The 26397-nt window shown below is 55.1% G+C and overlaps 1 protein-coding gene across 1 annotated transcript in view; it reads left to right on the top strand.

Moving 5' to 3' along the window:
• The first annotated feature begins 205 nt into the window (after window positions 1–205).
• Window positions 206–26397, top strand: part of GRIN3B (glutamate ionotropic receptor NMDA type subunit 3B) — a 270250-nt gene continuing 244058 nt past the window's right edge. Inside the window, exon 1 of the mRNA XM_069217846.1 lies at window positions 206–701. Within this exon, the coding sequence (XP_069073947.1) occupies window positions 270–701 (432 nt within the window). The 5' untranslated portion in view covers window positions 206–269. The remainder of the gene's footprint in view (window positions 702–26397) is intronic.

Here is a 26397-nt window from a genome sequence, read left to right as displayed (position 1 = left end):
ATCCATTCACCTGTGCCCTCTGCCTTGTGTGTGCCACCCTCACCCTCTCCTGCGCGCTGCCCAGTGTGTGCCACTCTCACGGGCACTTGCTGTTGATCTTCCCGGTGTGTGCAGTCCTTATCAGACCACCTGTGCCCACCTGCAGGTATGTGAGACGCACACACTGTGTGCCCTCCTGCCCGGTGTGTGACTCCCTCGCCTCTCACCTGCGTGCGCCACACTCGCCACTCTGCGCGCCGGACCGGTGTGTGCCAGTCTCGCCCTCTGCCATGGACCCCATGAGCCGCCTCTGCCTCTACCTCAGCACGGTGTCCAGCCTCCTGGCGGCCCCCGGCGCGGGGCACCCCCAGCCCTGCCACATCCTGGCACGAATCGGGCACACGGTGCGCCTGGGCGCCCTGCTGCCCCTTGGAGGGGGCGCCCAGGGCCGGATCCGGAGCGCCCTGTCCCGGCTCAGCCGCACCAGCCTGCTTCCCTACAACCTGAGCCTGGAGCTGGTGGCGGGGGCGCCCCGGCACCGAGACCCCGAGTCCCTGGCGCGCTGGCTGTGCCAGGCGCTGGTGGCGCAGGGGGTGGCCGCCGTGCTGGCATTCCCTCAGTCCCGGGACGAGCAGCTGCAGCTGGACTTCATCGCCGGGTTCCTGGAGGTGCCCATCCTGAGCATCCTGGATCAGGAGCAGCAGGTGCCCATCGCCAGCCAGGTATGTGGGGGGGGGGGGGGGGGGGGGGGGGAGATGCCCCATGCCAGCAAGGTTTGCCGGGGGAGTGCCCAATATCAGCAGGGTATGGAGGGAGAAGTGCCCCATGCCAGCCGGGTGTGGAGGGGGGTGCCCCTCGCTAGCCAGGTTTGTAGGGTTCGGGGCATGGCAGTCAGGTGAGGAGTGCCCCATGCCAGCTGGGTATGGAAGGAATGCCCCTCGCTAGCCAAATATGTGGGGGTGCCTTATGCCAGCCAGGTGCGGAGGGGGGAGTGCCCCATGCCAGCCCGGTTTGGAGGGGGTGCCCCTCGCCTGCCGGGTATGGAGGTTACGAGTGCCTCATGCCAGTCAGGTGTGGAGGTGGGGTCCCCCATGCCACGCAAGTGTGGAGGCAGGGTGCCCATCAACAGATGGGTATGGAAGAAGATAGGGGTGTCCCTCACTAGCTTGAGGCAGGGTGTCCCTCACCAGCCAGGTATGGAGGGGGGAAGTGCCCATCACCAGCTTGTTGGGGGACGGCATCATTAGCCAGTTATGAAGGGAGGGAGGAGGAGGAGTGCCCATCCAGTCAGGTATGAAGGGTAGGGGGAGTGCCCCTCGGTAGGTAGGTATGGAGGGGGGCATGCCAGCCAGATGTGGAGGGGAGTGCCCATCACCAGCTTAAGGGGGTGCTCCGTGCCAGTCAGGAATGAGGGGGTGTCCATCACTAGCCAGGCGTGGCGGAGAAGGGGGGGTCACAAGCCAGCTATGGAGGGGAGAAGTGCCCCTCAGCAGGTAGGTATGGAGGAGGGGGGGCATGTCAGCCAGGTGTGGAGGTGAGTGCCCATCACCAGCTTGGGGGGTGCCCCATGCCAGCCAGATATGGGGGAGAGGGGAATTCCCATCACAACCATTTGGGTAAGGGGGGATATCCCTCGTACTAGGTACTGGTGAGGGAGCCCCTCAGAAGTCAGAGTGGGGCTGATGGAGGTGGGGGGAGTCCTGTGAAGGGCACCTCTCAGCAGCAGGTTGAGGGCAGATGGAGAGCTGATTGAGGAGGGGTCCAGGGGATGGGTCAGAGCGAAGCCTACGAGCTGCTGAGTCTAAGGAGCCCCTGCTGGGACCCGTGGGGTGAAGATGACCCCCCGCCCTTGCATGTGAGCTGCGGGATCCTGGCTACAGTGCCAGGGGCCTAGCTTCCATTGGTGCAGCAGTTGCAGTGGCACCGGGGCCTGAGGGGCGCACTGACTCCCCGCCCCCCCCGTTTTTGAGCTGAAGGGCCTGGTCTGGGCTATGGTGGCAGGGGCCTAGCTTCCATTGGTGCAGCAGGTGCAGTGGCACCAGGGCCTGAGGGGCGCACTGAGCCCCCCGTGTGTGAGCTGGAGGGTCTGGGCTATGGTGGCAGGGGCCTAGCTTTCATTGGTGCAGCAGGTGCAGTGACACCATGGTCTGAGGGGCGCATTGAGCCCCTTGTGTGTGAGCTTCAGGGTCTAGGCTATGGTGGCAGGGGCCTAGCAGGTGCAGTAGCTGCGGGGCCTGGACTGGGGTCCTGGCTATGGTGGCAGGGGCCTAGCTTTCATTGGTGCAGCAGGTGCGGTGGCACCGGGGCCTGAGGGGAGCACTGAACCCCCCGTGTGTGAGCTGCAGGGTTTGGACTGGGATCTGGGCTATGGTGGCAGGGGCCTAGCTTCCATTGGTGCAGCAGTTGCAGTGGCACCGGGGCCTCAGGGGCCCACTGACCCCCCCCCCTGTGTTTGAGCTGCAGGGTCTGGGCTATGGTGGCAGGGGCCTAGCAGGTGCAGTAGCTGCGGGGCCTGGACTGGGGTCCTGGCTATGGTGGCAGGGGCCTAGCTTTCATTGGTGCAGCAGGTGCAGTGGCACCGGGGCCTGAGGGGCGCACTGAGCCCCCCGTGTGTGAGCTGGAGGGTCTGGGCTATGGTGGCAGGGGCCTAGCAGGGGCAGTAGCTGCAGGGTCTGGACTGGAGTCCTGGCTATGGTGGCAGGGGTCTAGCTTTCATTGGTGCAGCAGGTGCAGTGACACCGGGGTCTGAGGGGCGCACTGAGCCCCCCGTGTGTGAGCTGGAGGGTCTGGGCTATGGTGGCAGTGACCTAGCAGGTGCAGTAGCTGCGGGGTCTGGACTGGGGTCCTGGCTATGGTGGCAGGGGCCTAGCTTTCATTGGTGCAGCAGGTTCAGTGACACCGTGGTCTGAGGGGCGCATTGAACCCCTTGTGTGTGAGCTGCAGAGTCTGGACTATGGTTCCAGGGGACCAACTTCCATTGGTGCAGCAGGTGCAGTGGCACTGGGGCCTGAGGGGCCCATTGACCCCCCCCCCACCCCGTGTTTGAGCTGAAGTGCATGACCGGGTACGGGGTCCTGTGCGTGCCCACCCAGTGAGGTATAGTGCTCCCTACATGGGTTTAGCCGCAGCATCTAACCTACACTGTCTGACCCATAGATTCCGGCGCTGGGTGGTAAAGCCTGGGCAGTAGGTGTGAGCTGTAGGCACAGGACGGTAGAGGCTGGGCAGTAGGTGTGAGCTGTAGGCACAGGACGGGAGACAATGGGCAGTAGGTGGGAGCTGTAGGCACAGGACGGGAGACAATGGGCAGTAGGTGTGAGCTGTAGGCACCGGACGGTAGAGGCTGGGCAGTAGGTGTGAGCTGTAGGCACAGGACGGGAGACAATGGGCAGTAGGTGTGAGCTATAGGATTAGGACGGTAGCGGCTGGGCAGTAGGTGTGAACTGTAGGCACAGGACGGTAGAGAATGGGCAGTAGGTGTGAGCTGTAGGCACAGGACGGTAGAGGCTGGGCAGTAGGTGTGAGCTGTAGGCACAGGACTGTAGAGAATGGGCAGTAGGGGTGAGCTGTAGTCATTGGATGGTTTAGGCTGGGCAGTAGGAGTGAGCTGTAGCCATTGGATGGTGGAGGCTGGGCAGTAGGTGTGAGCTGTAGGCACCGGACGGTAGAGGCTGGGCAGTAGGAGTGAGTTGTAGTCATTGGATGGTGGAGGCTGGGCAGTAGGTGTGAGCTGTAGGCACCGGACGGTAGAGGCTGGGCAGTCGGTGTGAGCTGTAGTCATTGGATGGTAGAGGCTGGGCAGTCGGTGTGAGCTGTAGTCATTGGATGGTAGAGGCTGGGCAGTAGGTGTGAGCTGTAGGCACAGGACGGTAGATAATGGGCAGTAGGGGTTAGCTGTAGTCATTGGATGGTAGAGGCTGGGCAGTAGGTGTGAGGTGTAGTCATTGGATGGTAGAGGCTGGGCAGTAGGAGTGAGCTGTAGTCATTGGATGGCTGAGGCTGGGCAGTAGGAGTGAGCTGTAGTCATTGGATGGTAGAGGCTGGGCAGTAGGAGTGAGCTGTAGTCATTGGATGGTAGAGGCTGGGCAGTAGGTGTGAGCTGTAGGCACAGGACGGTAGAGAATGGGCAGTAGGGGTGAGCTGTAGTCATTGGATGGTAGAGGCTGGGCAGTAGGAGTGAGCTGTAGTCATTGGATGGTAGAGGCTGGGCAGTAGGTCTGATCTGTAGCCACAGGACAGCAGAGCCTGGGCAGTAGGTGTGAGCTGTAGAAACTGAATGGTTGAGGCTGGGCAGTAGGTGTGAGCTGGACACTGATAGAGGCTGGCTAGTAGGGTGTGAGCTGTAGATACTGAATGGTAGAGTCTGGGCAGTAGGTTGTAAGCTGTAGGCACAAGACGGTAGAGGCTGGGCAGTAGGAGTGAGCTGTAGTCATTCGATGGTTGGGGCTGGGCAGTAGGAGTGAGCTGTAGTCATTCGATGGTTGGGGCTGGGCAGTAGGAGTGAGCTGCAGTCATTGGATGGTAGAGGCTGGGCAAGAGTGTGTGAGCTGTAGGCACTGAATGGTAGAGGCTTGGCGGTAGGATGTGAGCTGTAGACACTGAATAGTGGAGGTTGCGCAGTAGCTGTAGACACTGAATAGTAGACGCTGGGCAGTAGGTCTGATCTGTAGGCACAGGACAGCAGAGCCTGGGCAGTAGGTGTGAGCTGTAGATACTGAATGGTTGAGGCTGGGCAGTAGGTGTGAGCTGTAGTCATTGGATGGTAGAGGCTGGGCAGTAGGAGTGAGCTGTAGTCATTCGATGGTTGGGGCTGGGCAGTAGGAGTGAGCTGCAGTCATTGGATGGTAGAGGCTGGGCAAGAGTGTGTGAGCTGTAGGCACTGAATGGTAGAGGCTTGGCGGTAGGATGTGAGCTGTAGACACTGAATAGTGGAGGTTGCGCAGTAGCTGTAGACACTGAATAGTAGACGCTGGGCAGTAGGTCTGATCTGTAGGCACAGGACAGCAGAGCCTGGGCAGTAGGTGTGAGCTGTAGATACTGAATGGTTGAGGCTGGGCAGTAGGTGTGAGCTGTAGTCATTGGATGGTAGAGGCTGGGCAGTAGGAGTGAGCTGTAGTCATTGGATGGTAGAGGCTGGGCAGTAGGAGTGAGCTGTAGTCATTGGATGGTAGAGGCTGGGCAGTAGGAGTGAGCTGTAGTCATTGGATGATAGAGGCTGGGCAGTAGGAGTGAGCTGTAGTCCTTGGATGGTAGAGGCTGGGCAGGAGTGTGTGAGCTGTAGGCACTGAATGGTAGAGGCTTGGCGGAAGGATGTGAGCTGTAGACACTCGATAGTAGACGCTGGGCAGTAGGTCTGATCTGTAGGCACAGGACAGCAGAGCCTGGGCAGTAGGTGTGGGCTGTAGATACTGAATGGTTGAGGATGGGCAGTAGGTGTGAGCTGGACACTGGTAGAGGCTGGCTAGTAGGGTGTGAGCCGTAGGCATGAATGGTAGAGTCTGGGCAGTAGGATGTAAGCTGTAGGCACAAGACGGTAGAGGCTGGGCAGTAGGGTGATTGGCACAATCTGAGTAGTAGGGCATGAACTCTAGGTACTGAATGGTAGAGGGTGGGCAGTAAGTTGTGAGCTGAAGACACTGATTGGTAGAGGCTTGGCGGCAGGGTGTGAGCTGTAGGCACTGATTGGTAGTGTTGGTATTGGCTACTGTAGACCCTTGATGGTAGAATCTGGGCAGTAGTTGTGAGCACTGGCAGGTAGAGGCTGGCAGTAGGAGTGAGCTGTAGGCACTGAATGGTAGCGGGGGCTTGGTGCCAGGCTCTCGCCTCTAGTCATTGAATGGTCGGTGCTGGGCAGTAGGGACAGAAAAGTCTGAGTTACAGACATTGAGTGGTCGGCGCTGGACGTCGGGGTCCAGGGCAGTTGGCTATGTGGGTTGAACGGTAAGGTATGAACAGTATGAGCTGGGCAGGAGGAAGCCAGCTACAAGTGTTGAATGGTAGGCTCCGGGCAGGAGGGCGCAGCTAAAGGCATTGAGTAATAGGCTGTAAAGTCCAACAGTAGTGTCTGAGCTGTAGGCATCGACTGGTAGGCCCTGGACAGTAGACCCCGGCAGGGTATCTGCTATAGGCACTGGGCAGTAGGGTTCCTGCTATAGGCATCGACTGGTGGGCCCTGGACAGTAGGCCCCGGCAGGGTATCTGCTATAGGCTACCGGGCAGTAGGGTTCCTGCTATAGGCATCGACTGGTAGGCCCTGGGCAGTAGGGTCTCTGCTATAGGCACTGGGCAGTAGGGTCTCTGCTATAGGCATCAACTGGTGGGCCCTGGACAGTAGGTCCCGGCAGGGTATCTGCTATAGGCACTGGGCAGTAGGGTTCCTGCTATAGGCATCGACTGGTAGGCCCTGGACAGTAGGCCCCGGCTGTAGGGTCTCTGCTATAGGCACTGGGCAGTAGGGTCTCTGCTATAGGCATCAACTGGTGGGCCCTGGACAGTAGGCCCCGGCAGGGTATCTGCCATAGGCGCTGGGCAGTAGGGTTCCTGCTATAGGCATCGACTAGTGGGCCCTGGACAGTAGGCCCCGGCAGGGTATCTGCTATAGGTACTGGGCAGTAGGGTTCCTGCTATAGGCATCGACTGGTGGGCCCTGGACAGTAGGCCCCGGCAGTAGGGTCTCTGCTATAGGCACTGGGCAGTAGGGTCTCTGCTATAGGCATCGACTGGTAGGCCCTGGACAGTAGGCCCTAGCTGTAGGGTCTCTGTTATAGGCACTGGGCAGTAGGGTCTCTGCTATAGGCATCAACTGGTGGGCCCTGGACAGTAGGCCCCGGCAGGGTATCTGCCATAGGCGCTGGGCAGTAGGGTTCCTGCTATAGGCATCGACTAGTGGGCCCTGGACAGTAGGCACCGGCAGGGTATCTGCTATAGGTACTGGGCAGTAGGGTTCCTGCTATAGGCATCGACTGGTAGGCCCTGGGCAGTAGACCCCGGCAGTAGGGTCTCTGCTATAGGCATCAACTGGTGGGCCCTGGACAGTAGGCCCCGGCAGGGTATCTGCTATAGGCACTGGGCAGTAGGGTTCCTGCTATAGGCATCGACTGGTAGGCCCTGGACAGTAGGCCCCGGCAGTAGGGTCTCTGCTATAGGCACTGGGCAGTAGGGTTCCTGCTATAGGCATCGACTGGTGGGCCCTGGACAGTAGGCCCCGGCAGTAGGGTCTCTGCTATAGGCACTGGGCAGTAGGGTCTCTGCTATAGGCATTGACTGCTATAGGCAATGGGCAGTAGGGTCTCTGCTATAGGCATCAACTGGTGGGCCCTGGACAGTAGGCCCCGGCTGTAGGGTCTCTGCTATAGGCAACGACTGGTGGGCCCTGGACAGTAGGCCCCGGCAGTAGGTCTCTGCCTTAGACGTCAACTGGTAAGTGACGGGCAGTAAAATCTTTGCTGGTAAGTGCTGGGAAGTAGGGTTTCTGCTCTAGGCACTGGGCGGTAGGGTCTCTGCTGTAGGCCTGGAGCAGTGGGCCTTTGGTATAAGCAATGGGCAGTAGGGTCTCTGCACTAGGTGCTGGGCAGTAGGGGCTCTGCTCTAGGCACTGGGCAGTAGGTTCACTGCTCTAGGCGCTTGGCAGTTTGGCCTCTGCTCTAGGCAATGAGCAGTGGGCCTCTGCTCTAAGCACTGGGCAGTAGGTCTCAGCTCTAGGCACTGGGCAGTAGGGGCTCTGCTCTAGGCACTGGGCAGTAGGGGCTCTGCTCTAGGCGCTGAGCAGTGAGCCTTTGGTATAGGCAATGTGCAGTAGGGGCTTCGTTTTAGGCGGTGGGCAGTAGGGTGCACTAGGCAGTAGGGTGCACCTGGCAATAGGTGCCCTGGGCAGTAGGATGTGCTGGGGCTCTGGGCAGTAGCGCCCTCCCCCACCCCCAGCAGGGTCACCTCATCTCCAGATGCCTCAGCGGCTCCCTGGGATGCAGAAATGGAGCTCGTGCGCATCGGCAGATTGCAATGCCCCCCCCCCCCCCACACATACACCCCCGCCCCATCATTGGTATTCAGCGGCCTCTTCCCTCCGTCAACAAGTGCCGGCGCCCGTCCCCGCACAGGGATTACCTGCAGCCATCTCCAGGCTCCCAGCACCGGCAGCGGAACCACAAGTGCCACCGCCCCCACCCGCAAGCATCCCATCACAGGCGTTTCCACCCGCAAGCATCCCGTCACAGGCGTTTCCACCCGCAAGCATCCCATCACAGGCGTTTCTACCCGCAAGCATCCCGTCACAGGCGTTTCTACCCGCAAGCATCCCGTCACAGGCGTTTCCACCCGCAAGCATCCCATCACAGGCGTTTCCACCCGCAAGCATCCCATCACAGGCGTTTCCACCCGCAAGCATCCCATCACAGGCATTTCCACCCGCAAGCATCCCGTCACAGGCGTTTCCACCCGCAACCATCCTGTAACAGGCATTTCCACCTGCAACCATCCCGTAACAGGCGTTTCCACCCGCAAGCATCCCGTCACAGGCGTTTCCACCCGCAAGCATCCCATCACAGGCGTTTCTACCCGCAAGCATCCCATCACAGGCGTTTCCACCCGCAAGCATCCCGTCACAGGCGTTTCCACCCGCAAGCATCCCGTCACAGGCGTTTCCACCAGCAAGCATCCCGTCACAGGCGTTTCCACCCGCAAGCATCCCGTCACAGGCGTTTCCACCCGCAAGCATCCCGTCACAGGCGTTTCCACCCGCAACCATCCCATCACAGGCGTTTCCACCCGCAAGCATCCCGTCACAGGCGTTTCTACCCGCAAGCATCCCATCGCAGGCATTTCCACCCGCAAGCATCCCATTGCAGGCATTTCCACCGCAAGCATCCCATTGCTGGCGTTTCCACCCGCAAGCATCCCATCACAGGCGTTTCTACCCGCAAGCATCCCGTCACAGGCGTTTCTACCCGCAAGCATCCCGTCACAGGCGTTTCCACCCGCAAGCATCCCATCACAGGCGTTTCCACCCGCAAGCATCCCATCACAGGCGTTTCCACCCGCAAGCATCCCATCACAGGCATTTCCACCCGCAAGCATCCCGTCACAGGCGTTTCCACCCGCAACCATCCTGTAACAGGCATTTCCACCTGCAACCATCCCGTAACAGGCGTTTCCACCCGCAAGCATCCCGTCACAGGCGTTTCCACCCGCAAGCATCCCATCACAGGCGTTTCTACCCGCAAGCATCCCATCACAGGCGTTTCCACCCGCAAGCATCCCGTCACAGGCGTTTCCACCCGCAAGCATCCCATCACAGGCGTTTCCACCAGCAAGCATCCCGTCACAGGCATTTCCACCCGCAAGCATCCCGTCACAGGCGTTTCCACCCGCAAGCATCCCGTCACAGGCGTTTCCACCCGCAACCATCCCATCACAGGCGTTTCCACCCGCAAGCATCCCGTCACAGGCATTTCTACCCGCAAGCATCCCATCGCAGGCATTTCCACCCGCAAGCATCCCATTGCAGGCATTTCCACCGCAAGCATCCCATTGCTGGCGTTTCCACCCGCAAGCATCCCATCACAGGCGTTTCTACCCGCAAGCATCCCGTCACAGGCGTTTCTACCCGCAAGCATCCCGTCACAGGCGTTTCCACCCGCAAGCATCCCATCACAGGCGTTTCCACCCGCAAGCATCCCATCACAGGCGTTTCCACCCGCAAGCATCCCATCACAGGCATTTCCACCCGCAAGCATCCCGTCACAGGCGTTTCCACCCGCAACCATCCTGTAACAGGCATTTCCACCTGCAACCATCCCGTAACAGGCGTTTCCACCCGCAAGCATCCCGTCACAGGCGTTTCCACCCGCAAGCATCCCATCACAGGCGTTTCTACCCGCAAGCATCCCATCACAGGCGTTTCCACCCGCAAGCATCCCGTCACAGGCGTTTCCACCCGCAACCATCCCATCACAGGCGTTTCCACCCGCAAGCATCCCGTCACAGGCGTTTCCACCCGCAAGCATCCCGTCACAGGCGTTTCCACCCGCAAGCATCCCGTCACAGGCGTTTCCACCCGCAAGCATCCCATCACAGGCGTTTCCACCCGCAAGCATCCCGTCACAGGCGTTTCTACCCGCAAGCATCCCATCGCAGGCATTTCCACCCGCAAGCATCCCATTGCAGGCATTTCCACCGCAAGCATCCCATTGCAGGCATTTCCACCGCAAGCATCCCATTGCTGGCGTTTCCACCCGCAAGCATCCCATTGCAGGCATTTCCACCCGCAACCATCCCGTAACAGGCGTTTCCACCCACAAGCATCCCATCGCAGGCATTTCCACCCGCAAGCATCCCGTCACAGGAATTTCCACCCGCAAGCATCCCGTCACAGGCGTTTCCACCCGCAACCATCCCGCAACAGGCATTTCCACCTGCAAGCATCCCATCGCAGGCGTTTCCACCCGCAACCATCCCGCAGCAGGCATTTCCACCCACAAGCATCCCATCACAGGCGTTTCCACCCGCAACCATCCCGCAGCAGGCGTTTCCACCCACAGTGATCCCATAACTGGCATTATTGCCTGCAGCGTTCCCATAACCTGCATGGCCACTTGTGGTGATTCCCATAACAGGACGTTACAGCCGCAGTGTCTCATAAATGGCATTGCCACCCTCAGTACTTGTAACCAGTGGTGGCACCTGAAGTTTCCCGTAACGGGCATTACCACCTCCAGTGTCCTGACACCTGCAGTGTCCTTTGACTGGCATTGCCATTTCCTAAGCTTCTTTTAACCAGCATTGCCACCCCAGGGTTGCCTTAACCGGCTTTACAATGGATTGTGTTTCTGTACCCAGCAGTGCCATCGTGGGTGTCCTTATGATGGTCCCTGCAGTCCCTGGATTTACTCTAATTAGTATTGCCACCCGCCGTGTTCCTATAGCTAGCATTGCCATCCAAAGTATTCTTGTAATTGGTACTGTCAGCTCTAGTGTATTTTTGCAATTAGCATTGCCATTTCCAGTGTTATAGTAATCGGCATTGCCATCCCCAGTTTTCCTATAATCGGCATTGCCATCCACAGTGTTTCTGAAATCATTATTGCTTTCCTCTGTGTTCCTGTAATTGGCATTGCCATCCTCTGTGTTCCAGTAATCGGCATTGCCATCCTCAGTGTTCCTGAATGGTATTGCCTCCTCGGTGTTCCAGTAATCGGCATTGCCATTCCTAGTTTTCGTGTAATCGGCATTGCTATCTCTGGTGTTCCAGTAATCAGCATTGCCATTGCTGGTGTTTCAGTAATTGCAATTGCCACCCTCTGTGTTACTGTAAGCGTCATTGTCATCTTTTGTGTTCTTGTAATCAGCATTGCCGTCTCCCATGTTCCTGTAATCAGCATTGCCATCCCCAGTGTTTCCTTTATAAGCATTGGCACACTGGTGTTCCTTTTATTGGCACTGCCATCACCAATGTTTCTGAAGTCGGCATTGCCATCCCAGGTGTTCTTGTAGTCTGTGTTGCCCTTCCTGGTGCTTCTGTATTCTGCATTGCCATCACCAGTGTTTATGTAGCCTGCATTGCCACTACTGGTGTTCCTGTAAATGGCATTGCCTTCCCAGGTGTTCCTGTAATCAGCATTGCCATTTTCAGGGTCACCCTAGCATTGCCATCCCCCATGTTCGTAAAAACAACGTGGCCAACCCAGAGTTCCTATAAACAGCATTGCCATCCACAGTGTTCCATTTGTTTAATCAGCACTGCCGTCCACAGTGTTCCTGTGATCTGTATTACCATATTTGATGTTCCCGTAGTTGGTATTGCCACCCTGGTGTTTCTGTAGTCTGCATTGTATCCCCTGTGCTCACGTAATTGGCATTGACCCCTCTGTGTTTCTGTAATCGGCATTGCCATTGCAGCTGCTCCTGTAATCAGTATTGCTTTATATGGTATTCCTGTATTCGGCATTGCCATCAGCAGGGTTGCTGTACTTCACATTCCCATCCCTTGCGCTCCTGTGGTTGGCATTTTCATCACCAGTGTTCTTGTAACCTGCATTGCCATCTGCAGTGTTCCAGTAATTGGCATTGCCAGCCCTGGTGTTCCAGTCATTAGTACTGCCATCCCCGGTGTTTCTGTAACTGGCATTGCCATACTCTTTGTTCCTGTAATCGGCATTGCCATCCTCTGTATTCCAGTAATTGGAATTGCCATCCCCAGTGTTCCTGTAATCGGCATTGCCATTCCCGGTGTTCCAGTAATCGCCATTGCCATCCCCAGTGGTCTAGTAATCAGCATTGCCATCCCAATTTTTCCCGTAGTCGCCATTGTCATCCTCTGTGTTCCTGTAACTGGCATTGCCATCCTCTGTTTTTCTGTAATCTAATTGGCATTGACATCTTTTGTGTTTCTGTAATCGGTATTGCCATCTCCCGTGTTCCAGTAATCGGCATTGCCATCCCCGGTGTTCCAGAAATCGCCATTGCCATCCCAGGTGTTTCATTAATCTGCATTGCCATCCATGGTGTGCCAGTAATCGGCATTACCATTACAGGTGTTCCAGTAATCACCATTGCCATCCCAGGTGTTTCATTAATCGGCATTGCTATCCCCAGTGTTCCTGTAATTGGCATTGCTATCGCCGGTGTTCCAGTTATCGCCGTTGCCATCCATAGTGTTCGAGTAATCGGCATTGCCATCCCCGGTGTTCCAGTAATCACCATCGCCATCCCAGGTGTTTGCTGGTGTTCCAGTAATTGGCATTGTCATCCCGGTGTTTCTGTAATCAGCATTGCCATCTGCAGTGTTCCTGTAATTGCCATTGCCATCGCTGATGTTCCCGCAATCGGTGTTGCCATCTCCTGTGTTCCAGTAATCGGCATTGCCATCCCCGGTGTTTCATTAATTTGCATTGCCATCCATGGTGTGCCAGTAATCGGCATTACCATTACCGGTGTTCCAGTAATCACCATTGCCATCCCAGGTGTTTCAATAATCGGTATTGCCATCCAGAGTGTTCCAGTAATTGACATTGACACCCTCTGTGTTCCTGTAATCGGCATTGCCATCCTCTGTATTCCTGTAACTGGCATTGACATCTTCTGTGTTCCAGTAATCTGCATTGCCATCCCCAGTGTTCCAGTAATCTCCATTGCCATCCCCGGTGTTCCTGTATTTGGCATTGTTATTGCTGGTGTTCCAGTTATCGCCGTTACCATCCATGGTGTTTGAGTAATCGGCATTGCCATCCCTAGTGTTCCAGTAATCACTTTCTCCATCCCAGGTGTTCCAGTAATCACCCTTGCCTTCGCTGGTGTTCCAGTAATTGGCATTGTCATCCCGAGTGTTCCTGTAATCGGCATTGCCATCTGTGGTGAATCTGTAATTGCCATTGCCATCGCTGATGTTCCAGTAATTGGCATTGCCATCTTCTGTGTTCCAGTAATCAGCATTGCCATCTCTGGTGTTCCAGTAAATGACATTGCCACCGCTGGTGTTCCAGTAATCAGCATTGCCATCACCGGTGTTCCTGTAATCTCCATTGCCATCTACGGAGTTCCAGTAATTGGCATAGCCATCCCCGGAGTTTCTGTAATTGGCATTGCTATCACTGGTGTTCCAGTAAACACGTTGCCATCCCCAGTGTCCCTGTATTTGGCATTTCTATCATTGGTGTTCCAGTAATCAGCATTGCCATCTACAGTGCTCCTCTAATCGGCATTGCCATCCATGGTGTTCCTGTAATTGCCATTGGCATCCCTGATGTTCCAGTAATTGGCATTGCCTACGCTGGTGTTCCAGTAATCGGCATTGCCATCTTCTGTGTTCTAGTAATCGGCATTGCCATCCCTGGTATTCCAATAATTGGCATTGCCATCCCCTGTGTTCCAGTAATCACCATTGCCATCTACGGGGTTTCAGTAATCGACATTGCCATCCCCGTGTTCCAGTAATCTCCATTGCCATCACTGGTGTTCCTGTTATCTTCATTGCCATCTACAGAGTTCCATTAATTGGAAATGCCATCCCAGATGTTTCAATAATGGCCATTGCCATCACTAGTGTTCCACTAATCGGCATTGCCATTGCTGATGTTCTAGTAACTGGTATTGCCATTAATGGTGTCCCAGAAATCAACATTGCCATCCCCGGTCTTCCAGTAATCGCATAGCCATCCCCAGTGTTCCAGTAATTGGCATAGCCATCCCTGGTGTTCCTGTAATCGACACTGCCATACCTGGTGTTCAAGTAATTGCCATTGCCATTGTCTTTGCTGGCGTTACAGTAATCAGCATTGCCATCCCCAGTGTTCCAGTAATAACCATTGCGATCCCCAATGTTTCAGTAATCGTCATTCCCATCCCTGGTGTTCCAGTAATCAATATTCCCATCCCCGGTGTTCCAGTAATCGCCATTGCCATCGCTGTTGTCCCAGTAATCGCCATCCCTGGTATCCCAATAATTGTCATTGCCACCCCAGGTGTTCCAGTAATCGCCATTGCCATCCCAGGTGTTCCAGTAATCGCCATTGCCATCCCCGTTGTTCCAGTAATCGCCATTGCCATCCCCAGTGTTCCAGTAATCACCATTGCCATCGCTGTTGTCCCAGTAATCGCCATCCCTCCTATCCCAATAATTGTCATTGCCACCCCAGGTGTTCCAGTAATCGCCATTGCCATCCCAGGTATTCCAGTAATCGCCATTGCCATCCCAGGTGTTCCAGTAATCGCCATTGCCATCCCAGGTATTCCAGTAATCGCCATTGCCATCCCAGGTATTCCAGTAATCGCCATTGCCATCCCAGGTGTTCCAGTAATCGCCATTGCCATCCCAGGTATTCCAGTAATCGCCATTGCCATCCCAGGTGTTCCAGTAATCGCCATTGCCATCTACGATGTTCCAGTTATCGCCATTGCCACCCCAGGTATTCCAGTAATCGCCATTGCCACCTCAGGTATTCCAGTAATCGCCATTGCCACCCCAGGTGTTCCAGTAATTGCCATTGCCATCCCAGGTATTCCAGTAATCGACATTGCCACCCCAGGTGTTCCAGTAATCGCCATTGCCATCCCAGGTATTCCAGTAATCGCCATTGCCATCCCAGGTGTTCCAGTAATCGCCATTGCCATCTACGATGTTCCAGTAATCGCCATTGCCATCCCAGGTATTCCAGTAATCGCCATTGCCATCCCAGGTGTTCCAGTAATCGCCATTGCCATCCCATCCCAGGTATTCCAGTAATCGCCATTGCCATCCCAGGTATTCCAGTAATCGCCATTGCCATCCCAGGTGTTCCAGTAATCGCCATTGCCATCCCAGGTATTCCAGTAATCGCCATTGCCATCCCAGGTATTCCAGTAATCGCCATTGCCATCCCAGGTGTTCCAGTAATCGCCATTGCCATCTACGATGTTCCAGTTATCGCCATTGCCACCCCAGGTATTCCAGTAATCGCCATTGCCACCCCAGGTATTCCAGTAATCGCCATTGCCACCCCAGGTGTTCCAGTAATTGCCATTGCCATCCCAGGTATTCCAGTAATCGCCATTGCCACCCCAGGTGTTCCAGTAATCGCCATTGCCATCCCAGGTATTCCAGTAATCGCCATTGCCATCCCAGGTGTTCCAGTAATCGCCATTGCCATCTACGATGTTCCAGTAATCGCCATTGCCATCCCAGGTGTTCCAGTAATCGCCATTGCCATCCCAGGTATTCCAGTAATCGCCATTGCCATCCCAGGTATTCCAGTAATCGCCATTGCCATCCCAGGTGTTCCAGTAATCGCCATTGCCATCCCAGGTATTCCAGTAATCGCCATTGCCATCCCAGGTATTCCAGTAATCGCCATTGCCATCCCAGGTGTTCCAGTAATCGCCATTGCCATCCCAGGTGTTCCAGTAATCGCCATTGCCACCCCAGGTGTTCCAGTAATCGCCATTGCCACCCCAGGTGTTCCAGTAATCGCCATTGCCATCCCAGGTATTCCAGTAATCGCCATTGCCACCCCTGGTGTTCCAGTAATCGCCATTGCCACCCCAGGTGTTCCAGTAATCGCCATTGCCATCTACGATGTTCCAGTAATCGCCATTGCCACCCCAGGTGTTCCAGTAATCGCCATTGCCATCCCAGGTGTTCCAGTAATCGCCATTGCCACCCCAGGTGTTCCAGTAATCGCCATTGCCACCCCAGGTGTTCCAGTAATCGCCATTGCCATCCCAGGTATTCCAGTAATCAGCATTGCCACCCCTGGTGTGCCTCCGGTAATCGCCAGTGCCACCCCTGGTGTTCCAGTAATCAGCATTGCCACCCCTGGTGTTCCAGTAATCAGCATTGCCACCCCTGGTGTTCCAGTAATCAGCATTGCCACCCCTGGTGTTCCAGTAATCAGCATTGCCATCCCTGGTGTTCCAGTAATCAGCATTGCCACCCCTGGTGTTCCAGTAATCAGCATTGCCATCCCTGGTGTTCCAGTAATCAGCATTGCCACCCCTGGTGTTCCAGTAATCAGCATTGCCACCCCTGGTGTTCCTCCGGTAATCGGCAGTGTCCCAACACGTTCAGCTCCCCATCAATCGTGGCTGCACCCGCCCTCTCATCCCTGCTCATCCATCACGCATCTGTGTCCCTCCACCTGTTCCTGCCCCCCCATCCATCACTGCAGCCTCCCTGCTGATGGTCCTGCCTCCCTCTCTTCACAGCTCCTTAGATGATGCAGGGACCTGACTGCTGCTTGTTAGTTCATCACATGCATGTGCTTGCATATGTGTTTCTTCAAATGTTTATATGCTTGCCTGTGTTCTGTCAGTCGTATATTGTATGTGGGCACAAATGCACATATATTATACACATGGGTGTACCTTCCACTGGTGCAGCAGGTACAGTGGCAGCGGGGCACATTGAACCCCAATAATTGCTGTATTTCACTACCCCGACAGCTGTCAGAGGGGTTATTTTCCTTTCTGGCACCAGGGCCCGCGGCATCCATGCTGTGCCACTGATCATACATGCAGTAAATGTGTGTGATTATCAACATGCAGGTAACTAAGTGTAAATGTGGTTGGGCACAACTTCAGTGTGAGTCCCTGCTGGCAGTCTCTGCCTCCCATCCTTCCGGGGTCGATGCATAAAGTACCATTACATTGAGTTATAGTAACAGCTGTCACACAGCGCTAGAAGACGGCAAACACTGCGTGATGAAACAAGACTGCCACTGGGAGAAGTCTAGGGTCGGACTCTCTTTAGGGGACGGTAAAGCTCGTCGGCACTGGCCGTGGCCCTTCCGGGGGGAGGGGCAGGGTGGTCGGGTGGGGGGGTGGTGTAGAACCAGAACCCGCATCATCTGTTATATTGTAGTTTTGTCGTGTTATCTGTCGCTTGTGAAGAGCACAACTGATGCGAGTGCGGTACAGTGCCTCTCAGTCTTGTGTGGTACAGTGGCACTGTCTAGTGTGGTATCTGTCTTGTGCTGTATAGTGGCACTCCGTCTTATGTGGTACAGTGGCACTCTGTCTTGTGGGGTACAGTGGCACTGTCTCATGTGGTATCTGTCTTGTGCTGTATAGTGCCACTTTGTCGTGCTGTACAGTGGCACTCTGTCTTGTGTGGTACAGTGGCACAGTGTCTTGTGTGGTACAGTGGCAGTCTCTTGTGTGGTATAGTGGCACTCTGTCGTGCTGTACAGTGGCACTCTATCTTGTGTTGTACAGTGGCACTCTGTCTTGTGTGGTACAGTGGCACTGTCTCATGTGGTATCTGTCTTGTGCTGTGTAGTGGCACTCTGTCTTGTGTGGTACAGTGGCACTGTCTCATGTGGTATCTGTCTTGTGCTGTGTAGTGGCACTCTGTCTTGTGTGGTACAGTGGCACAGTCTCTTTTGTGGTACACTGCCACTCTGTCGTGCTGTACAGTGGCAGTCTGTCTTGTGTGGTACAGTGCCACTCTGTCTTGTGTGGTACAGTGGCACAGTGTCTTGTGTGATACAGTGTCACTGTCTCTTGTGCGGTACAGTGGCACTCTGTGTCGTGTTGTACAGTAGCACTGTCTCATGCGGTATCTGTCTCGTGCTGTATAGTGGCACTCTGTCTTGTGTGGTACATTGGCACTGTTTCTTGTGTGGTACAGTGGCACTCTGTCTTGTGTGGTACAGTGGCACTGTCTCATGGGGTATCTGTCATATGCTGTATTGTGCCACTCTGTTGTGCTGTACAGTGGCACAGTGTCTTGTGTGGTACAGTGGCACAGTGTCTTGTGTGGTACAGTGACACAGTCTCTTGTGTGGTACAGTGGCACTCTGTCGTGCTGTACAATGGCACTCTATCTTGTGTGGCACAGTGGCACTGTCTCATGTGGTATCTGTCTTGTGCTGTATAGTGGCACTCTGTCTTGTGTGGTACAGTGGCACTCTGTCTTGTGTGGCACAGTGGCACTCTGTCTTGTGTGGCACAGTGGCACTCTGTCTTGTGTGGTACGGTGGCACTCAGTCTTGTGTGGTACAGTGGCACTCTCTCATGTGGTATCTGTCTTGTGCTGTATAGTGGCACTCTGTCTTGTGTGGTACAGTGGCACTCTGTCTTGTGTGGTACAATGGCACAGTGTCTTGTGTGGTACAGTGGCACAGTCTCTTTTGTAGTACAATGCCACTCTGTCAGCTGTACAGTGGCAGTCTGTCTTGTGTGGTACAGTGGCACAGTGTCTTGTGTGATACAGTGGCACTGTCTCTTGCGCGGTACAGTGGCACTCTGTGTCGTGTTGTACAGTGGCACTGTCTCATGTGGTATCTGTCTTGTGCTGTATAGTGGCACTCTATCTTGTGTGGTACATTAGCACTGTTTCTTGTGCGGTACAGTGACACTGTCTCATGTGTGGCATGAGGGCACTGTCTCGTGTGGTACAGTGGCACGGTCTCTTGTGTGGTACAGTGGCACTGTTTCTTGTGCGGTACATTGGCACTGTCTCATGTGTGGCGCAAGGGCACTGTCTCTTGTGTGGTACAGTGGCACTCAGTCTTGTGTGGTACAGTGGCACAGTCTCTTGTGTGGTACAGTGGCACTCTGGGGGTCATTCCGACCCCGGCGGGCGGCGGGCACCGCCCGCCGGGCGGAAACCTCCAAAAGACCGCACCGCGGTCAAATGACTGCGGGGGTCATTACAACTTTCCAAAAGATCGCCCGCCGGCCCAGCGGGAAAGCCCCTGCAAAGAGGAAGCCGGCTCCGAATGGAGCCGGCGGATTTGCAGGGGTGCGACGGGTGCAGTGGCACCCGTCGTGATTTTCAGTGTCTGCAAAGCAGACACTGAAAATCTTTGTGGGGCCCTGTTAGGGGGCCCCAGCACTGCCCATGCCAGTGGCATGGGCAGTGCAGGGGCCCCCAGGGGCCCCACGACACCCGTTCCCGCCAGCCTCTTCCTGGCGGTGTAAACCGCCAGGAACAGGCTGGCGGGAAGGGGGTCGGAATCCCCATGGTGGCGCTGCAAGCAGCGCCGCTATGGAGGATTCCCTGGGTCAGGGGAAAACCGGCGGGAAACCGCCGGTTCCCCTTTTCTGACCGCGGCTTTACCGCCGCGGTCAGAATGGCCCGGGAAGCACCGCCAGCCTGTTGGCGGTGCTTCCTCTGCCCTCCACCCTGGCAGTTTGAAACCGCCAGGGTCGGAATGAGGGCCTCTGTCTTGTGCGGTACAGTGGCACTCTGTCTTGTGCGGTACAGTGGCACTGTCTCTTGTGTGGGACAGTGGCACTCTGTCTTGTGTGATACAGGGGCACAGTCTCTTGTGTGGTACAGTGGCACTCAGTCTTGTGTGGTACAGTGGCACTGTCTCATGTGGTATCTGTCTTGTGCTGTATAGTGGCACTCTGTCTTGTGTGGTACAGTGGCACTCTGTCTTGTGTGGTACAGTGGCACTCTGTCTTGTGTGGTACAGTGGCACAGTCTCTTGTGTGGTACAGTGGCACTGTTTCTTGTGTGGTACAGTGGCCCTGTTTCTTGTGTGGTAGAGTGACACTGTCTTGTGTGGTACAGTGGCACTGTCTCATGTGTGGCACAATGGCACAGTCTCTTTTGTGGTACAGTGGCACAGTCTCTTTTGTGGTACAGTGGCACTGTCTCTTGTGCTGTATAGTGGCACTCTGTCTTGTGTGGTACAGTGGCACTGTGTGTCGTGCGGTGCAGTGGCACTGTCTCATGTGGTATCTGTCTTGTGTGGTACAGTGGCTGTAGGAAGCTGGCTCTGTATATACTATCTCAAAGTGAGAGATAGTGTGCACAGAGTCCAGGGGTTCTCCAAGAGGCTTGACAGAGGCAATAATAGATAATACTAATGCTCTATTTTGTGGTAGTGTGGTTGAGCAGTTAAGCTTATCAGAGGGTAGTGCAAAGCATTTGTTGTACACACGCAAGCAATGAGTGAAAACACACACTCAATGACTTAACTCCAGGCCAATAGGTTTTTATATAGAAAAATATTATTTTCTTAATTTATTTTAGAACCACAAGATTCAAATTGCTTGCAGGTAAGTACATTAAATGTAAGGTACTTTGCATAGGTAAAGATAGGACTTTGAATTAAAACAGTAATTTACACAGTTTGGCTTAAAATGGCAGTAAGCTATTTTAAAAGTGGACACTGGGCAAAATTCAACAGTTCCTGGGGGAGGTAAGTAAAGGTTAGTTTGTCAGGTAAGTAAAGCACTTACAAGTTCAGTCTCCGGGGCATAGGCAGCTCACCGCTGGGGGTTCCAGGCAACCCCAAACACCCAGGACCAGCAGCTCAGGGCCGGTCAGGTGCAGAGGTCAAAGAGGGGCCCAAATAGCATAGGTGCCTATGGAGACTAGGGGTGCTCCAGCTCCAGTCTGCTAGCAGGTATACCTGTGTCCTTGGGGAGCAGACAAGGGGTTTTTGTAGAGCACTTGGGGGGGGGGGGGGGGAGGGAGGGTCCCAAGCAGCCACACAAAATACACCCTCAGCGGCACAGGGGCGGCCGGGTGCAGTGTGCAAACAAGGTGTCGGGTTTTGTGTAGAAATCAATGGAGGGACCTGGGGGTCACTCAGACGTTTCAGGCAGGGCACAGGGGGGCTTGTCAGGCCAGCCACAGACTGGGCAAGGGTGAGGGCCGCCTGCTGGTCACTGCTGCACCGGTGGTTGGTTCTTCATGAGCCTGGGGGCTGCGGGTGCAGTGCTTCTTCCAGGCGTCCGGTTTCTTTGTTACCGGGAGGTCGCGGTCAGGGGGGTCCTCTGGTTTCCCTCTGCAGGCGTCATCGTTTGGGCGCAGAGAGGTTGGCTCAGGGTGGACACATCATCAGAATCGCCTGGGGGTCCTCTCTGGGTGGTTGGTTTCTCTGGGCACGGGCTGGGGGCGTCGGGTGCAGAGTGGTGGGGACTCACGCTTCTGGAGTGAGGTGAGAGTCCCTTTAAAGATGGTTTCTTCTTGTTGCTTTGGACAGAGCCGCTGTCCATGGGTGTTTCTTAGTTCTTTTGAATTGCAGGGCAATCCTCTGAGTCAGCAGAGGTAGCTGGGCCTGCAGGATGTGTCACTGTTGCAGGTTCTTTGAATCTGGAGACAGGCTGGTAGGGCTGGGGCCAAAGCAGTTGTCGTCTCCTTCTTCTCTGTGGGGTTTTCAGGTCAGCAGTCCTTCTTCTTGTTAGGTCATCAGGAATCTGATTTCCTTGGTTCAGGGTCACCCCTACATACTAAATTTAGGGGTATTTTAGAGCTGGAGGGCAGTAGCCAATGGCTACTGTTCCCTGAGTGTGGCTACACCCTCCTTGTGCCTCCTCCCTTTGGGGGATGTGGGGGGCACATCCCTAATTCTATTGGGCTAAATCCTCCAAAACAAGATAAAGGATTCTCCAAGGAGGGGGTCACTTCAACTCTGGTCACCTTAGGGGTGGACCTGGCTGAGGGGATGACTCCTCCTTGTTTTTCTCATTATCTCCCTGGGCTTGCTGCCAAAAGTGGGGCTTTGTCCGGGGGGCTGGAGTGCCCTGGGGCATTGTAACACAAAGACAGAGCCTTTGAGGCTCACCGCTAGGTGTTACAGTTCCTGCAGGGGGGAGGTGTGAAGCACCCCCACTCAGTGCAGGCTTTGTTCCTGGCCTCAGAGAGCACAAAGGCTCTCACCCCATGAGGTCAGAAACTCGTCTCAGTGGCAGGCTGGCGCAGACCAGTCAGTCCTGCACTGAAGGATTGGATAAAATACAGGGGGCATCTCTAAGATGCCCTCTGTGTGCATTCTGTAATAAATACAGTACTGGCATCAGTGTGTGTTTATTATTCTGAGAAGTTTGATACCAAACTACCCAGTATTCAGTGTAGCCATTATGGAACTGTGGAGTTCATTTTGACAAACTCCCAGACCATATACTCAATATGGCTGTACTTACAATGTCTAAGAATGGACTGAGACACTGTAGGGGCATATTGCTCATGCAGCTATGCCCTCACCTGTGGTATAGTGCACCCTGCCTTAGGGATGTAAGGCCTGCTAGAGGGGTGACTTCCCTATGCCCCAGGCAGTATTTTGGGTGCATGGCATCCCGAGGGGGATTCCATGTCGACTTTGCCTTTGTCTCTCCACCAACACACACAATCTGCAATGGCAGTGTGCATGTGTTAGGTGAGGGGTCATTTAGGGTGGCACAACACATGCTGCAGCCCTTAGGGACCTTCCCTGGTCACCGGGCCCTTGGTACCAATGGTACCTTTTACAAGGGGCTTATATGTGTGCCAGCGGTTTGCCAATTGTGGAAACAATGGTACATTTTAGGTGAAAGAACACTGGTGCTGGGGCCTGGTTAGCAGGGTCCCAGCACACTTCTCAGTCAAGTCAGTATCAGTATCAGGCAAAAAGTGGGAGGGGGTAACTGCAACAAGGAGCTATTTTCCTACCGTGGCACTCAGTCTTGTGTGGTACAGTGGCACTGTCTCTTGTGTGGTACAGTGGCACTCTGTGTTATGATGTTCAGTGGCACTGTCTCATGTGGTATCTATCTCGTACTGTATAGTGGCACTCTGTCTTGTGAGGTACAGTGGCACTGTGTGTCATGCGGTGCAGTGGAACTGCCATGTGGTATCTGTCTTGCGTGATACAGTGGCACTCTGTGTCGTGGAGTGGCATGGTCTCATGTGGTATCTGTCTTGTGTGGTACAGTGGCACTCTAGTGGGACACGAGCACTCGGTCTTGTGCGGTACAGTGGCATTCTGTGTTATGCAGGACATCGGCACTCTGTTTCGTGCAGTATCTGTCTTTTGTGGTATCTGTGTCATGCATTACAGTGGCCCTCTATCTTGTGTAGTACAGTGGTAGTTGTGACTGTCCCCAGGTTCCTTTAGTGGTATGGCAGTAGGCTGGTAGTTTTGCCATCAGTGGTATGGGGGTAGGATGGTATGGGGGTAGGATGGTGGTTTTATCATTGTATACAGGTCCCTTTAGTCGTATGGTGGTAGGCTGGTGGTTTTGACACTATTCCCAAGTTCTTTGGGCGCATGGTGGAAGGCTGGCAGTTTTGCCACTGTCCCCAAGTTTCTTTAGTGGTATGGTGGTAGGCTGGTAGTTTTACAATGGTCCCCAGGTTAGGCCGTATGGCGGTAGGCTGGCAGTTTTGCCATCAGTGGTATGGTAGTATGATGGTAGTTTTCCACTGTCCCCAGATTCCTCTGGTTGTATGGTGGTAGGCTGGTGGTTTTGCCATTGTTCCCGGTTTCTTTTGATTGTATGGTGGTAGCCAGGGCAGGCTTTAGGGCGGTGGGACTGGTGCAGCCGCACCGGGTGCTGACCCTAATGCGGGGTCACTGACCTCAGTGGGGCACTGTGTTTAACAATTACTTAGGGAGCTTGTGATTTAAAAGCACCTGCTGAAAAGTTCCTTGTGCATCCAGCCTTCAGGAAGCGATACAAATGTCAAGATACCTCTTGTGATTAATGTTCTTGAGAGAGAGAGAGAGAGAGAGATCTGAGTTTTGTCCAAGGGCAGTTTTGGCTCGCCATAAAGTATGGCATAGGGTTAATATGCCTGACGCAAAGTGTAGGAAAGTGCCCTTGTTGGCATTGTTACCCCCCACTTTTTGTCTGATATTGATGCCAACTTTGAGAGTGTGCTGGGATCCTGCTAACCAGGCCCCAGCATGTGTTCTTTCCCAAAATCTGTACCTTTGTTTACACAATTGGCACACCCCTGGCAATCAGATAAGTCCCTTGTAAAAGGTACCTATGGTACTAAGGGCCCTGTGGCCAGGGAAGGTCCCCCAAGGGCTGCAGCATGTATTATGCTCCCTCACAAAGCACATGTACACTGCATCTGAAGCTTGTGTGTGTTGGTGGGGAGAAAAAAGAAAAATCGACATGGCTCGACACGGCACCCCTCTCAGGGTGCCATGCCCACAACCCACTGCCTGTGGCATAGGTAAGTCACCCCTCTAGCAGACCCTATAGCCCTAAGGCAGGGAGCACTATACCACAGGTGAGGGCATAGATGCATGAGCAATATGCCCCTACAGTGTCTAAGGGGGTCATTCCGACCCCGGCGGTCAAGGACCGCCGGGGCCGGGGATGCGGGAGCACCGCCAACAGGCTGGCGGTGCCCCGCAGGGCATTCTGACCGCAGCGGTTTGGCCGCGGTCAGACCAGGAAAACCGGCGGTCTCCCGCCAGTTTTCCGCTGCCCTGGGAATCCCCCATGGCGGCGCAGCTTGCTGCGCCGCCATGGGGGATTCCGACCCCCTCACCGCCATCCTGTTCCTGGCGGTTCCGACCGCCAGGAACAGGATGGCGGTGAGGGGTGTCGTGGGGCCCCTGGGGGCCCCACTTTGAATTCCAGTGTCTGCTCAGCAGACACTGGAATTCGCAACGGGTGCAACTGCACCCGTCGCACCTTCCCACTCCGTCGGCTCCATTCGGAGCCGGCTTCCTCGTGGGAAGGGGTTTCCCGCTGGGCTGGCGGGCGGCCTTCTGGCGGTCGCCCGCCAGCCCAGCGGGAAAGCCAGAATGGCCTCCGCGGTCTTTCGACCGTGGAGCGGCCATATGGCGGTTCCCTCCAGGCGGGCGGCTCCCGCCGTCCGCCGGGGTCTGAATGACCCCCTAAGTCTATTCTTAGACATTGTAAGTACAGTGTGGCCATAAGAGTATATGGTCTGGGAGTTTGTCAAACACGAACTCCACAGTTCCATAATGGCTACACTGAAAACTGGGAAGTTTGGTATCAAACTTCTCAGCACAATAAATGCACACTAATGCCAATGTGAAATTTATTGTAAAATGCACACAGAGTGCATCTCAGAGATGCCCCCTGTATTTTACTCAATCCTTCAGTGCAGGCCTGACTGGTCACTGCCGGCCTGCCACTGAGACAAGTTTCTGCCCCCCTGGGGTTAGAGCCTTTGTGCTCTCTGAGGCCAGAAACAAAGCCTGTCCTGGGTGGAGATGCTTCACACCTCCCCCTGCAGGAACTGTAACACCTGGCGGTGAGCCTCAAAGGCTCAAACCTCAGATTACAGTGCCCCAGGGCACTCCAGCTAGTGGAGATGCTCGCCCCCCGGACAAGCCCCACTTTTGGCTGCAAGTCCGGTGGGAAATTAGGGAAAGCAGGGAGGAGAGACCACCCCAGCCAGGACCACCCCTAAAGTGTCCAGAGCTGAGGTGACCCCCTCCCTGCAGAATCCTCCATCTTGTTTTGGAGGACAGGGACCAAAAGGGTTAGGTTTGTGTCCCCCTCCCCAAACGAAGTGGACACAAGGGTGTAGCTACCCTCAGAGTCAGTAGCCATTGGCTACTGCCCTCTGGCCCCTGTAATGCCCCTAAATCCAGGATTTAAGGGCTTCCCTGAACGCAAGTCATCAGATTCCTGGTGACCTTGGAAGAAGAAGGACTGCTAAGGTGAAACCCCAGCAGAGAAGGAGGAAGACAAAAACTGACCTGGCGCCAGCCCTACCGGCCTGTCTCCTGCTTCAGAGAACCTGAAAAAGAAACCAACGCATCCTGTGGGTCCGGCGCCCTCTGCCACACCTCCAGAGGACTGCCTGCATCACAGAGGACCAAGAACTCCTGTGGAAAGCGGCCCTGTCCAAGAAGAAACTATAACCAAGGACTCCAGAGCCTTCCCGGATCCGCAAGTCCTGACCACTCTGCACCTGATGCCCACAGCCCGTATCCAGGTGGCAGAACCGGCTAGAGAGGATCCCCAGGTGATTCAGAGCAAGTGCCCACCCTGGGTTGACCTCTCCTGTCTCCCATGATGACACCTGCAGTGTGAATCCAGAGGACCCACTTGACTGCAAAAGCTCTGGACGAAGATATCCGATGCCTAAAGGTACACTGCACCGCAGTCCCCAGGCCTTGTAGAACCTGACTTCCAGCGCAGCAACGTTCAGCAGGAGTCCCTCCTACTTGTCCAGCCCGTGGTTTTCCAGAACTGACCCCCTGGACTCAGCCTGCAGCATCTGAGGGACCCCCAGGG

The sequence above is a fragment of the Pleurodeles waltl genome, chromosome 12, assembly GCF_031143425.1.
Source record: "Pleurodeles waltl isolate 20211129_DDA chromosome 12, aPleWal1.hap1.20221129, whole genome shotgun sequence".
Lineage (NCBI taxonomy): Eukaryota > Metazoa > Chordata > Amphibia > Caudata > Salamandridae > Pleurodeles > Pleurodeles waltl.
The sequence above is the reverse complement of the archived record's forward strand: the minus strand, read 5'-3'. Positions and strand labels throughout refer to the sequence as shown.